We start from the raw sequence: 15,926 nt of genomic DNA, 5'->3' as shown, positions 1-15,926 counted from the left end.
CCCCGATTCTGTGGTTACTCTATGCAATTTCAAGTTACCAAAGGCAGCCTTGTATGACAGCTTTGCCCGTTGTTTGCAAGGAGAGCTGAAGAAAGGACTGTCTGATAGGCTTTCTCTGTATCTTTCCCTGAATTCTGTTTATACCTCTTATTTTTTTCAGCTAAGGCGGGACATGTAATTAGAGCGTATAATGACAGTTACAACAGCCCCAGAAACCTGAGATTGATTCCCGTGACGGCTGAAAAACCCTCCATGCAGTATGTATAAACAGGCCCAGTTTCCGAGTTCTAATTAACTTTATTAATGTTTAGTGCAGGAAGTACGAAGGCAACTTAAACAAGGATATAAAAAGCAGTGGAGCATTGAAACACTGGTTTCGTGTAACTGACTCTTATTGAAAGACATATTTTTCAGCATTTTGTAAAGAAAAATAGAGTAACTTAGAAGAAAGATATTAGATACCTAATACACTCTTACAGTAAGGAAGCTTTAAATAATGGAGCAAAGATACTAATAGTAGCTTCCTACTTGGTAACATAGGTAGCGATTCTTTATGATGTGCAATTAATGAATACGATAGCGAACATGTAACAATGTACAATGACAGCGCGATAAAAGAGATGCAATTATGTGCAAGATTCCTATTGTGCCAGCAAATAAGACTTTATGGGCTACTGGAAAATGAGTTTGTGAAAAACCAATTGTAAAAACCTTTTCCATTACATGTTCCTTTTATAGAAACATATTAACTCACATGTGAAAAGATAAAAAATTGCACTGGTAAATAACTGTGAAGACATCTTCCCCCACTATGAACACAATTGCAAACTGCAATCACAGAAATTGTATATATTATTTTGATATAATAATCATAACTAAGCTTAACAGCAGTGATACATTAATCACACATAAAGTATATTATTGGCATAGATTTTTTGTTTACTGTCCATGGATTTCCACTTTGTAAATACATAGATAATTCAGCAAGCTTTGGTGCTCTTTGATGAACTCAAACTGGAACATGGCTGATTTGTATGATACATATTTCCTATTACTATAATTGCAAAGGATGCTATAATAGTACTTTTTAGGTGCTAAAACCTCTTAAGTATAGCAATTGCAGTAGAAAATATAAGCATACCTTTTCTGTTATTTACTGACCCTTATTCCCAGGCATGATGATTCAACAATATTTAAAAGATATTCCTATTTTGAGAAGCTCTCAAAACACGTGGTGTGCAGTTTGTCTACTAAAAGGATTGTGCCTTGGAATAATTTAGTATCTGTTTCTTCTGACATTTTTTGTATGGTCAGTAGGTAAAAGCACATAATAAAAATCATCTTGCAGTTATGCAAGACTATAGTATCATTTCGTACAGTCTTACAAACAAACAGTTTAGAAGTATTCATCCATAGAGAAGTTGGGAACTCAGAAGTATGTAATGTCAATAATAGAAAATTAGTGTATCTTTAAAGATGTAGGCTATTATAGCTTGGTTTTAAGCTTTGATTTAATCCTTTATGTGATTATATTCTATAGTGCTCGCAGTCTTGCCAGGAGAGCTTCTACTTCTGGAATGGCTTCTCCCTTAGAAGGAGACCGGATACGATCTGTTTTCTTTTCTTTGTTGCCTTCTCCGTGACAGGCTTCCTTTCTCCCAACAGCCTTGTTCCACGCTGTAGAAGAACTTGTTTCCACATCATAAGTAACCTCTTTGGTGACTGGGCTTCTTGTCAAGTTTAAACTGATACTGTGGTGCAAACATGACTTCTCTAGTTGTCCTTTCTGGTTCTCTGCAGAAGGTAAGATAAATAAACCTCATTTCACTATTAAAATACTCAGTTTCAATATTTTGTAATATAAAAAGACCTCTTGATCAGACAAAATTTTACATGCAGATGATGTACTAGAAGGAGTAATGATTGCCAAGGAGGCAAGACAAAAAATATTATCACTTCAAAAGCAGTGAGCTTGGTCCCTTGTAAGTGATACAGACTTTACATGACTTCGTTAGATTAGCATCCATATTTCCTACAAAATCACAGATAGAGCCTGACAGGATCCTCCTTTCTTACTGGAGTCAAAGAAAAAACAGAGTACCTAGCACTTCTCAGTGTCTTCCAAAGTTTTATCTGGTTAATTACATTTTCTATGTATTTTTTTAATTGTTCAAATTTTGAAATGTATTTTAAAAAATCTATTTCAATTTAATTTTCCATTGTAATAATTTTTCTTTCCTTTGTGATCTTTTAGGCAGCTAAGTAATTTTCAGAATTTGCATAACTTGCTACTTTTTGCTGAACATCACTGGCATTGACTGTCACAAGTTCCACTCAGTTAATATCCAGGAGCTTTGCTGGATTGACATGTATTAATAGACAGATTTCTTTTTCGTTCTCCCCCCCCAGTCAAGTGACTGTTCTCAAAACCAGCGTATGAGTGGTCCCTCTCATAGATCTCAAACTTTTTAAAAACAGGTGTACTCAATATTCATGTAACCTTGAGCAAGGCTTGAAAACGGCTTCAACAAACTTGACATGACATTTAAAGTTTTTTGGTTATTCGCTGAAAGATGTTCCATCATCCCAATAGTAATGACTTTGGAGCACAGGCAGTCACTCATGACAGCGTGTTTTATGTGAGTGCTGAAAATTCCTACCGAAAACAGCTTGTACATTAAAAGGCAGCTGCTGAAGATATTTACTGCACTGTCATTCCCTGACCAGGGGCTCCTGGTGATGGATGAGGATTTTACACACTTTCTTGGACAATCTCAGCAAATTTTGTAAGTATGATCACCTTTTGGCAAGTGGAGGAAAATAAATACCTTCTTTCTATCATCTTCTAAATCAGATAAACAATTCTTAATTAAAATTTGATAATAGCTGAATTTTGCACTTAGCTGAAAAATGTAATTTCTATTTTATACTATGGAAAATAATTTGACCCTGAAGATGCAGCAGCACACATTTCAGTTTTCCTGAATCACAGGAGGCCAAAGATTGGGTATGAACACATCTTTATAATTACGTATAAATAAACCCATCATGTATAATTAAAATATCCCTGTTACGTACACTCTTAAATATCCCATTCTATTTAAATGTTTATATTTATTGATTCTGATACTCTGATTGATATTTACACATACTTGCAGGCTGATAAAAGCATGCTACCTGTATCAATATACAAAATACTAGCTGCACCATAGCCCTTTTTGTTTACATTCAGTCTAGGGGCAGTGGGAAAAATACTTGGTGTTTTGAAAAGCAATATGTTTTTTTAAAGTAGAAAAAAACCATACCGTCATATAATTGGAGATTAAGTATAGGTGTTGGCTGTTTAAAAAGGCAACAATAAATTAGGCACTGAAAGTAAGCTTCTCAAGCATACCAACACCCAAATTCTAACTACTTTGCAGTTGAGCTAAGTCTTCACTCCAAGATACTCAAGCATGAGGATCAGTTAGGTATGATGATGTAGACTGAATAACGGAAGTGGTGAACACTTATGAACTGAGCCCTCAAAGTAAAATCCAGCAATATTTTCCCCAGTTTCTCATAGTGTGCGAGGGGCAGAGGAAGGTGCCTTAGAGTGAGATTTAGAACAGCAAATAGTCTAAGCAGGGAACTGCTGCAAGTTAGCTATTAAGAAGCAGTAGATGTTGGGATCTATCTGAACTCTTATCCCGCTTTGAAACTCGGTAACTGATTTAGCCTTGCAGAAAGGTGTGTCCCGTAACTTGCTGCCTACAATCTGGAATTGTCGCGTGGGGATAGTGACTGAGTAAAGCTGAGTACAGCTGCGTCTTTTTTTCCCCCTTAAACCAGCAGCAATCATTTTGATATTTGTGACTTTCTAGGCATAGACTAATGAGTGGAGCATTCAACTTGAAGGACCAGAGTCTTTCCCTTCAGTCTGAGGGGTCCTGCCACAATGGGAAATGGGATTAGGAAAATGCCTTAATCACTGGCCAGTTTATGTGAGTAGTCCTTGTTTCATCTGTTGTAACCCCTGTGCAGTGAAGACGCCATGTTTCACTGGAAAAATCGCAACGTGTCATGTTCTTAATACATGACACTTTATGCTAGTGATTAGCAGCACTTCCTAAATAATGAGAACGCTTTGGTCTCAGCCATGCTACAAAAAATACAGAGCAGCTAGTGTCAATTAAAAAAAAACAGATTTGGACACACATATTTTATCTAAATCCAGTTTTATAATCTCAGAGTTGTTATTTCAGCTGCTTCCTAAATCAGGTGGCATCTTTACTGTGTATGTTCTTTCAATCAAGGAGGAACTTCTGCATATAGCATTGCTATGCTTAAGTGCATGTCCAGTATTAGCAGATGTGTAGGTAGGCAGTTCCCTGCTTAGCAAACTGGCTGTTGTGAAACTCATTCCGAAACACTGAACTTTGCTAGGCCTGGCTCAGAAAGCATACATATTTTCTTACAGTCCTAGATTTCACTTTGGTAAATATGCACCTAAAGAAATTAACTGCTGCAATACTTGAGGTATATATGCTGCTGGGGTCATTCTTCTCATCAGAGTGAAAGATCACTTCCATTTAAGTCAAAGTTTAAAATTAGTTAGGTACTAGCAAGGTAAAAAGTCTCACTAATTCCTCAGAAATATTAATGTCTACCCTACCAATTTTTTATTTTAATCAAGCAGGAATTAATTTGTGTTAACCCCAAACTCTTAAACACCCTGTACTGCTTTGCACACTGATTCAAAGCTGGCATGCATTGGTGACCTGGTACCCCATCCATTCCACAGTCATGACTTTGGATTGTTACCGCACCTCTCTCGAATCCTATGCCATAGTGGTAAAACTGAAGAAGTGTATTTTCCACCTATAACTGTTGAGGTGGGCGGTTTGAAAAAGCCAATGCACCTTGCATATGAATTTAAAACTACAACAGCTGCAAGCTGCTGCAGGTCAGCATGTAACTTTAATCAGGACAGTAGAAGAGCTGGACTTCCTTAGTTTATTGTGATAAAGGCCATAAAGGATATAGTAATTTACTTTCAAGAAAAGCCCCAAGTCGAGATTGACTGACAAAGTGAGCACAAGAATAAACAGCCACTAATATATTTCTATTAGAAGTTAAAACCTTTTAAACCATCAGAGTAATGAAGTTTTGGAATGCACATATATAGAAGGGAGAGCAAAAAACCATAACCAGTTATAAGGAGGAATTTGATCTCTTTCTGAAGACAATATTTGATATGGCTGCTTGCAACAGCAAGGAGATGGCTTAGTGACATTGGGCCACCATTTCAATCCTACATTTCTAGAACAAGGGTACCCACAGAAAATCCATAAACCACACAGATATGAACAGCTTTTTGTAAACTACTTTGAACCATTACATCATGGACATACATGAATTCGGTTTGTGCTTTTGGCAGTAAAGTATATTTGAAACAAATTGCAGAATAAAATAAATACATTTACACACACATCTTGGTTCAGATACACTTTTAGAGTATTGAATATAATAAGATTATAGAAGGTTTAAAGAAAACTACTCATGGAAAGGCACTTCTACATGAAGTCTTGTTAAGAAGAAAGCTTACATTTCTGGCGATGCACTATTTGTCCACCTACTGTAGCAAGGTGTACCTTCCGGCAGTAGCAAGACAAAAAGAAATCAGACATTAAAAATTACTGCATAAAGACAGAACTTATTAATTTGCTGTATATATTGGAAGTAGTTGAGACAAGTTTCTAATGTTTGGTCACTTTTAGTAATCAAAAACTGTCATTCACCTGTACCATAACAATCATTATGCAGATGAAAAAAAGCAGAAACTTTGAATTCACGTTTATGTTTTCTAAACGCTAGGGAGAGAAGACATTTACCCATAATAGCTTTGACTTTACTGCTACGGAATGCTTCCGGGCACGGGCTAGGCAGAGATCGCATTGTACACTACTGAAGTCTCAGTGTCCGGATTCCATGACGTTTAAATCTTTTTCTTTCCCTTGTTCAATATCTAACTCTTGTGGGTCCTTCAGACCTATTAAAATTCAGTTTTTGCAGATATGAATTTCCTGAACATTGCTGTTAACCAAAAACATTTCAAAATCGCATTCACATAACCTAGAGCCAAATAGCTACTATCATCTAGATACAAGTCTTTTAAAAATACTTTGATTAACAGCAATGCTTAGGAAATGCAGTTGACGGAAAATTGTGCTTAATAGCTCTCCATAGTTTAAACGGTGTCCTAGCATAGAATAACTTCTAATGGTATGCTTATAATCTATTAAAGGCTATATACTTTATATTCAGAAAAAGGAAATTGTGCACTAGCATGTGAACAAAAAAATCAGTAGTATGAGACCTGCCTGCTGTGAACTTGGGGAAGCAAAATATGATCAGTTGGAGATTCTTAAATCCTGCATAATACTGTTATATATTACCTTTAACAGAGAACAAAAATGATTGCAAGAGACTCACTAAAGTAGAGATACGGATTTTTTTAAAACGACTAATAAATATTTAAAATAAAAAAGGACTTTGAAAAGCTTTATTTCATTGCATAGTTTCTCAATAAAAATCTTGATACTAAGGACATATTTAGTTTTTATGTAAATACTTGTACACCGATTGAAAAATAAAGTTGCAAATATAATAAGGAGAACTGCATTACATGGCATTATATGCTTGTATTACAGTCATACATCTCAATGTGGGGCACGACAAAATCGTAACATAAGAAAGAACAATTGCAGTTACAACCTCATTACATCTTTTACCAAGTTAACAGCGAAAAATGCTCAAAAACCCAGTGGAATATTTCTGGTCTCTCCGGCTTGTGCACCACATGCTACATCATATTCCTGAAGCTATGTCTATGCCAAGATTTTCTAAAGCCCACACATAACAACCTTACCATCAATGCAAATTATTTTTACCTTGCAAGTCATGACTTGCCTGTGCTAGAACATATTCTGAGGGCACACCCCCACGCCAAATGGCTTTGGCTTGGAAAAAGTGACAGCCCTAGCCATAATCCTTATCACTGGCTCCCCAGCACGGTGCCATAGTTTGTCTCTGGTTACCTGTCCCTGATACGTGGAACTGAAAGTCAGGGAAAAGCTACGACACCATGTTGGTGCTGCACTCACGTGTTTTCCCAGCAAAACAGCAGGGGAAAAGAGCATGTGTTTTTGACAGCAGTGCGATGTGCTGATTCTGGATGCAGCTGTACAGCATTCCCACAAGCTGGAATGCATGCAGCAGTCCAGCCTCCATCTGGAAGTCCTGTCCATCTTCCACAAATTACACTGACCCCATCATCACGCATGTCCCAGTGCAACCTTACCAAGTGTATTCAGACAATGGTCGCACAACATGGGCCTTGTGAGGATATCAGTGCATAACCCCATATCCTCCATCTAAATAAACAGAAGCCCTTGAGAAGATAATCTGGAGATGTTCCTAAAGGGTTCCCTTGCCGATACCGAAGTATAAAGCATCCCTGGTGCTTTGCTGAAGGTATGAGGAAAACAGCAAAACAGTTTCTAAGTGTGAACTACTTTTTCTGATATAAACTGGGCAATACTGGCTTACGTTTCAGATGGTTGAGATTTATTTAGATAGACTCTTATTTTGAAAGGCTGAATATGCCCACTGCTGGCAGACATTTTGAGGACCTCTGTTTTTAAGTTCAGGACAAGGTGGGGGTTCTGAATTCCTGCTTCAGTTCTAAAGTAGATAGCTGTATTGGGTGTAGGTAGCAAAGTTTTGGTAGCGGGGGGGCTTCAGGGGTGGCCTCTGTGAGGAGAAGCCAGGGGTTGCCCCGTGCTGGACACAGCCAGTTCCAGATGGCTCCAAAGGACCGACCGCAGGGCACAGCTGAACCTGTCACCCCTTTGTGCAGTTAGTTGCCTCACTGACGGGACCGAGTGTAACCTGTGGTGACAAGAAGGGGGTAAGAGAGGGGTCTGGAGCGAAGCCGAGCCTTAGAAAGCAGGAGGAGTGTATTTTCCCTAGGTGTTTTGATTATTTTTTTGTTTTTGTTTCCCAATACCCAAATCAGTAGTGTTATATATATATTTATTTAAAAATTGGCAATAAATTAATTTTCCCCAAGTCGAGACTGTTTTGCCCATGACAGTAACTGGTAAGTGATCTCCCTGTCTTTATCTTGACCCATGAGCTTTCCTGCTCCTGTTCTTCCTATTCTCCTCCCCATCCCACCCCACCAAAGGGGGGACTGAATGGGCGGCTGGGTGGCAGTTTGGCTGCCATCCGAGACCAACCTACCACAATAGCCTAGAGATAAGATGACTCCATCTGTCTTTTAACATTCCCTCTTTCAAATTTTCCAATTAAAAAAACCCACCAATTCTAAAAATTGTAATTTTGAACTTCCAGATTCCAAACTCTTGGCTTTTTACTATCAGAAATGCCAACAAGAAAAATTACTAATTCTTATTTTCCTCTCAAGTATGAAATGAGGGTCTTGTTTCCTGCACTGACCCCCCATTCCTATTAGAGCCTAAGATACCGGACAGTTGCGAGCCCTGAATTTTTTCAGGCACCCATCTTTCCTTAATGTCATTTATACAGCCCGAAGTTGGCCTTCTGAAATCCATTCCCAGACCTTGGCATTGGCATTAGAACATAACAAGACCTAATTACCTTTCTTAAAAGCCTGCCTTACCACCCAGAAGCAGAATTTGGCCATAATATGAAAGACCGCTATAGCTAGAAGGTCCATGTCTATTACATAACATCACTCATAAAAAATGGGATAGCTCCTTGCTGGATAGTATAATGGAAAATACTTTAAATACTTTTTATTGCCGCTTTTTATTAGTTTCATAGTTTTTCAACAATTTCTGTGACTGACAAGGGTAGGATTGGAGAATGTCCCTGAAATGTTAAAGGAGTGCTGTGTGTTGTTATGACTTATTTCAGTTATACCCTGCAGCCCCAGCCCTAACACCTAAAGGAGCGGTAGCTGCAGTCGAATGATCTTTGCTTGATAAGTAATTTCTCACACCTTAGTATTTCATGCTAAACACTCACAACTTGACTAATCTAAAGCAGACAATAATTAACGAGGCATGGAAAAGTGTTACTGATTTTTGGAACACTTGAAAAAATATTTTTTATGCACATTTCATTTAATAGTTGTTGCTGTTCTTGAGTGTTGTTGTTAGAAAGGTGTGAAACACAAGGAATGAACGCTAATCAGTAAGTTCAATTTAGATGAGACAAAGTTCCCAGAAACAGTGAATATAGGGTTTTTTTGTTCATTTCAAAGGCAAGAATGGAGTATGTCAGCACTAAGTGAGGCTAGCATGGAGGATTTATAGAAACTAAATTTCAAAGAAAATCAATTACAAACTGTGAGCAAACTAATTTGTGATGAGAGGAACTATGCTGGACCAGCTCCCTTTTACTCGGCCCTACAGCAAAGCCTTCAAAAATTCTTTTAATCCCTTACCTACCTACACCTTCTCAAAGACTACTCTAAGTTCCTGTTGATCACTCCATTCAATCTTTTTCCTATCTTTTCCAAATGTACTTTACATTTGCATTGAGTTGGGACCAATTTCTCTGTTTAAACTAATATATTCTCACCTCTAATATGCCAATGACTTTTGTTACAAGAAATGCAACTCTTAAGTTACTGGGATTTAAATGAAAGTCTTGAGTGCCTGTCAAGATGAAAAGAGAACAAAAGTGTGGATCAGACTACTGACAGATATCACCCAAGATTTTTATGTAAGTGAGAGAAGAAACCTCTGAAGGTGTCTGACGGCTAATTCAGACTTAGGCATGTGGCATCCTCCCTATTTTACTCTGAATTACAGTGGATCTTCTGTGTCTTCTTACGCATCTTTCCCCAAATGAAGGCACATTGGGAGTTTCTAGGAAACTGCAAAATGGAAACTTCCAAAATAGAAACCTACTTTGTGGTCATTATTGATTTTTAGAGCACATGGTTTGAATCATTCTTAAAAAACTAAATGCGTAAGCCTCTTAAATTCAAAATGGATAAATAATTTGGCATAACTTCAGTATTAATAAATAATAAATTAATCTTCTTGTTTATGTTGGGAAGAAGGGGGTAAAAAGATAAATATTGATCTACATGGATACCCAGTGGCAGCGGGTCTTCAGGCAGTGGCCAGAAATGTTATGCGGCCTAGGTGTTTATGGGATTTCTCCCAAGGTACAAATAGTATAAACATCAACTTCTTCTCTTCTTTAAGTTGGGAAATGATCAGGAAATTACAGTGATAAAACTGGAAGTTAACATGTTTAGACTATTTTAAATTCCTGAAATGTGGTTTGTTACTTGTTTTTCTACTTTATTCACAAGTATACTGTAGCTTGCCATTTCAAATCCTCTTCAGAGTTAACAGAGAGTCAAAAATGATGACTGTATAAGTTAGTGATCTGTGACAAGATACATAGAGGTCTACAGTCTAAAGCTGTCCTCTGTTCAGCTGACGATAATTTATGTAGATCCCACATACTAAACTGCCACTGATGCCTTTGAGCAGTAGACATATTTAGTCTCCAAACCTGTCTGCATAGCATCTACCTATAGATGAATAGTGCTTTCAAGGTACACTTTGATAAAGATATTCAGGAATATGCATAAAGACTGCTGCCATCAAAGGAAAGTCACTGGCAGCTGCAATGGGTAATGATAAGTAATATGCTGATGAAAATAACCAAAATGGAAAAGAAACACACAATTTGTGTCTTCTTTTATGAATTGTTGCAGAAAAAAACACGGTAGGAAGCCTCCTACCTCTGGAAAACAAAAGCCCCAACAAATCCAAACAACAAAGCAAGTCTTAGAGACTCACCTGATATTTATGAGATTCCACTCACTGCAGTTTTAAATAATGTTGTTGTTTCTGCTAAAAGTATTTACTATTTAGCACAAACATATAAAAAACCCTATATAACTATGTCTAGTAATTGCCTTAAGAGTTTAACACTAAATTATTTCTTATCCACTATTCTTGTTATTAAATGTTTACAAGCTATTCCCTAACTATTCTAATAACTGCTACAAAACCATACCATTTGTAATTCCTATTTTTAGCCCAAACTTCCATTCCCAGGTTTATATCAGCAATCAGAGTATTGGTAGGTTGCATTGCCTGAAGGTAGAACACAAATATTTTGTAATGTCAGATCAAACCAATGGGAAAAATTGTCTTTCCCTCATCACCTGTTGCGCTTCTCTCCTAAGGAGTCAATCTATCTGCTTGTAAGGGAAAGGGGCATCTACAGAGTCCTGCAAATGTTTTTGGGAGCAGCATAAAGATGAAAGGCTAGAGCTGAAAGTAAATTAGGTGGGTGTTAGTTTTAACAGTTGAGTAGAAACATCATTTTCTCACATTCTTGTAACAGGTACCAGACCAATGTCCTGGGGCAGTTCTTGCCCACACAGGTCACAGTCACAGTGGGCTGTCATTCACTACTATCCAAAAGATTGCAAGAACAGCGTACGGCTCTCAGGTTCCTCTCATTTTAGAAAGTTTTTAAAACAAGTCTCTGGAGGGGAGTAGGGCAACAGAGCGTGCTGCATGCTGTTGTTGCTATGGCAGGTGAGAGTGTAGTGATTTACTAACCTGGAAAAGTATTTATGAGAACTCCAAGTCCTAAGTAGATCGAAAAAAGATTTATACAACATTGACGTCAGCTTTAAAGATATCTGTGCTTCTTTATAGCATGGGTGCTTCTGAACAGGACAGAAGCAGACCTGATTATGAAGTTTAACCTGTGTAAACTAACATCCAAGATTGTCTTCATGAATACACTGGAGATGGGATGAAGCCGAATCATCTTAGTTCATGTAACTTTAATTGTTCAAGCATTATTATTATGGTCCTTTCTTTCCTCTGACAAAGCTCTGCAGAAAACAGTCAAAAGCATGTGATCAAGGAGACTGAAACTGTGTAGCAGGAAATAGTACATTTTCAAGAAGACCCTCACACAAAACTAAATATTGTGAAATAAAGGCAGAGGAAAAGTGATTCGTCTTCCCCTTGCTCTGCAAGGTTGCATATATATTCCTTTGACAATTCTTCTCTCTCTCTTTATATGAAGCTCTAATTAGTGCTATGTGCTTTCACTTAATTATTTCTCTCTTTGGGATGGACTGTAATTGGGCCTTGCTCATGTGTGGAGAGATGGGTTATAAAAAATGTTTCTACTCCGCACATGATCCAGCCATACGTGTACTTGACACCAACAACTGTACTTTGCAAGTGTGACAAATGGCTTTGAAAAGGGATGAGGATTTCAACAGAATCTAAAAGAGGAATTATTTTTTAGAGATGGCTTTTACTGACTCTTCCAAATATCACTGAATTATCATATGAGACAAATTTGGGACACATTGTCATGGGTAATTAATCCAGTCATTATGAATTCAAAATGCTGTGTTTAACATCATTAATGGTACGCATTTTTCACGTGATGAACATATTTACTGCCCTATATTCTAACAATTAGACTCTTAGCAGCCACTTTGGTATGTAAAAAACATCAGAAGCCAACTGTAGCATTTCCAGTTTCCTCTTTTCCTAATCAATTGCACGCAATTACTGTTTAGCAATAACCAGCTAACAAGTTAATCTTGCTACGTAAGAGCAGATTTTTTTTATTTTCAAGGAAATCTAAGACATAACACATCTTTGCGCTTACAGAAGAAACCTCTCTCTCACTTACAGAGGAACTTAGAGAGAAAATTTTATGTAGAAAATGAAAAAAATGAGAGACTGAAAAACCAAATCCTTTACCCTCACTGAGAAATCAAGGCAGAAGGCAGTATGACCTCCCAAGCCACTGAAACAAAGGATTCTTACACATAGACTTGGTTTTCCTTTGTCTGTTCTTACAAAGCAGCCTTGCAAATGTGTTTAGCTCAAAAGTTGATATTAAAAACAAATGGTTAGAGATCACCATGATATATTAATTATGCAAAAGAAGCCAAACCAAATTTAATCGGAAACAGCAGACTCCAAACAGTAAAAATCTTCTCTTTCTTTTTGACAGAGACGGTTAAGAAAACATTTATGGTAATGCCAGAGCATCTGCTGATTACAGTCAAAGCTGCAGGACGCCAACATTAAATCACTGAACCATCTTGACAGCTTCTGGGTGCTCGAGTTTCATTCTAATAATAATTTGCTGTGAAATTTACCCAAATCTGAAAATTAGCTAGAAAATGTTTACAAAGAATATAGGTAAGAGTAAATAAAGCAGATGCAAAATTGATTTGCATCTGAAAAAACATATCTAAAATAGATGTTCGGCACTCAGACATTTCAGAGCTGCATGTAAATTGGTAAATCTCTAAAAAAGGGTAGGCACTTTAAGAACAGAATATAATTTTATCATCCATTTCCTATTGATTGTGACCTATCACTTTTTTTTTTTGTTTAGAATTGTTAGCATGCCTGTTTGTTTCACATAAACACAGATTAGCCATTTGAAGAAGGCCTGCACCATCTAAAATCAATTTTTAATTCCTGACACCTGAGGATTCAACACAGAACAATATACTTCATTGTAAAGCTTTAATTGATGCATCTATGTGCTACAGAGGGTGATTACTTGAATAATAAGTATAAGAGACGTGTGATCTGGTTGCTAAGCAAATGTGAGTAAGAGAAAAAGCCCAAGAAACGACATAACAATGAATCAAGGTGTGATGACAGGATAATTATTCTATGAACTGTCATGTTGAAGGACTCGCAGAACATTGACCTGCAACAAGATCACACATCAGAAAATTGCCTGAGGGGTAATTAAAATAATAATACACAAGTCCAGTCAGTCACAAAGAGAAAAATATATGCTTATTTCTCTGTAGCATGCACAGTCAAATACATTCTCATGTTAAATGTAAATGCTTAAATAGTGCAAGAATTCAGAGGACAACAGATTACAGCAAAGACCACTGAAGTTTATCTGAATTAGCATTAATGCTTTTCTTTCTTCAGTTACTCTGGGCATTCAACTAAATACTATTCATACTATGACACATTAAAGCATAAAACCTGTGAACTGACTTTCTGAAGGAAGTTGGAAAAAAAATTTAATCGTTTCAAAAGACGTTTAAGGTTGTAACGCAATACGTTAAAAAAGAATTACTGTTGTGGTGGGTTGACCCTGGCCAACAGCCAAACATCCATCCGGCCTCTTGCTCACTCCCCTTTTCCATGGGGTGAGGAGAAAATAGAAGGAAGGCGAGAAGACTCACGGATAGAGATAATGAGAGTTTAATACACATAGCAAAAGCTGTGTGTGCTAGCAAAGCAAAATAAGGAGTTCATTCACTATTTTCCATTGGCAGGCAGATGTCCAGCCACCTCCTGGAAAGCAGGGCCTCAGTTGCTTGGGAAGACAAACGCCATAACCATGAACGTTCCCCCTTCCTCCTCCTCTCCCTGAGTTTTTATTGCTGAGCATGACATCATATGGTATGGAGTATCAGTTTGGGTCAGCTGTACCAGTTTTGTCCCCTCCAAACCTCTTGTCCACCCCCAGCCTCCTTGCTGTGTGTGTTCTGGGGATGGAGGGAGAGAAAGCCTCGACACTGTGCAAGCCCTGCTCGGCACTAGCCAAAACACTGGTGTGGCATCACCACTGGTTTAGTCACTAACACAAAGCACAGCAGCACATGGGCTGCCGTGAAGAAAGTTACTCCTCCCCAGGCACACCCAGTAAAACTGCAGATATTGTAACAACTCTGTACTCACTCAGATGCCATTGTATATCTAAATTTGAAGAAAGCTGTTCACATGACAGTTTTAAGACTTTCAAGGCAGACATTAACACAATTCCTTTTCTTCTCTTTAGGCTTTTGTTCTGTTGTTTACTGCACCAGTTTATATTGGCATACACCCCTCTGCAAGCCTAGACTTTAGCTCCAAGCACATACCCCATGATCACGTCCGAGCAATGTATTCTGCATTTCCTTCCCACATGTAAATGTGCAGACACACTTGAACTGCCTTTAAACCAGCCATCGTCAGTCTTGTTCATGGCGGAAACATTCTTTGAACTGTCTGTGCTCTTCAACCTGCTTTTTGGGTGAGCTTTGCCAATTGCGTGGAATCACTGATGGTTACTACTTTGCAACTATACTGATTATAGATGCCTACTCAGTGTAGACAGAACAAACCACAAAACAGCCTATTTCCAGAACCAAGCTAGTCTGTGATGGAAACCACTTGGTTGCTCAGAAGAGGAATAAATTCAGAAACCTCCTCGCTTTTTCGTCTCCCTGTTATTCCCTATGTAACTGAAGATACTGGAAGACAGCCAATTAGGAGAAGTTCTGTGGATACTCTTCAAAAATTTAAGACCACTGAGAATACCTGAAAAGATTTTTTGGAACACAAGGTAAGCATACAGTTTACGTGTACATACATTCATACAGACCAGGTCCATAGGTTACTCTCAACGTTGTATATAGGCATGATCATTGCACAATTCAAAAAAAGAAAATTCTGTTTCTCCCGCCATATTCTAAAGAGATGCTGAAAACCACCTTTTAGGAAACACACTACATATAATAATTATCATGATGACACTTCTTTCTAGAACGAATATGTTCTGTAAACACATTGCTAGCTCATCAGTGAAGTTACTCACCCATACTAAATATGCTAGAGTTATATTCTCAAATCTTTTCTAGCATCTTCATTAATGCTCATTTCAAAAGAGTAATGCTGTACCCAAATAGCATTAAATGCTATAGAAGGAAAACAAATGCTATTGAAAAATCTCCCAATGTTCAGCAGCTCACTATGGTCTAAGTAAAATTCATTAAAATGCAAATCTCAAGCATGCTAGTATTAATTTCAAAGTAACATCCTATAGAAGAAATATAATTTTCAGTTTTGTGTAATAAAATA

The 15,926-nt window shown here is 37.5% G+C and overlaps 1 protein-coding gene across 1 annotated transcript in view; it reads right to left on the bottom strand.

Annotated features, from left to right (window-relative positions):
• Window positions 1-286: 286 nt before the first annotated feature.
• The window catches only part of DIAPH3 (diaphanous related formin 3), a 258,898-nt gene continuing 243,258 nt past the window's right edge, over window positions 287-15,926 (bottom strand). The window contains exon 28 of the mRNA XM_076363140.1: window positions 287-1,794. Coding sequence (XP_076219255.1) covers window positions 1,535-1,794 — 260 coding nt within the window. The 3' untranslated portion in view covers window positions 287-1,534. The remainder of the gene's footprint in view (window positions 1,795-15,926) is intronic.

This window comes from Aptenodytes patagonicus, chromosome 1 (genome assembly GCF_965638725.1).
Source record: "Aptenodytes patagonicus chromosome 1, bAptPat1.pri.cur, whole genome shotgun sequence".
Lineage (NCBI taxonomy): Eukaryota > Metazoa > Chordata > Aves > Sphenisciformes > Spheniscidae > Aptenodytes > Aptenodytes patagonicus.
This window is presented reverse-complemented; position numbering and strand designations above follow the sequence as displayed.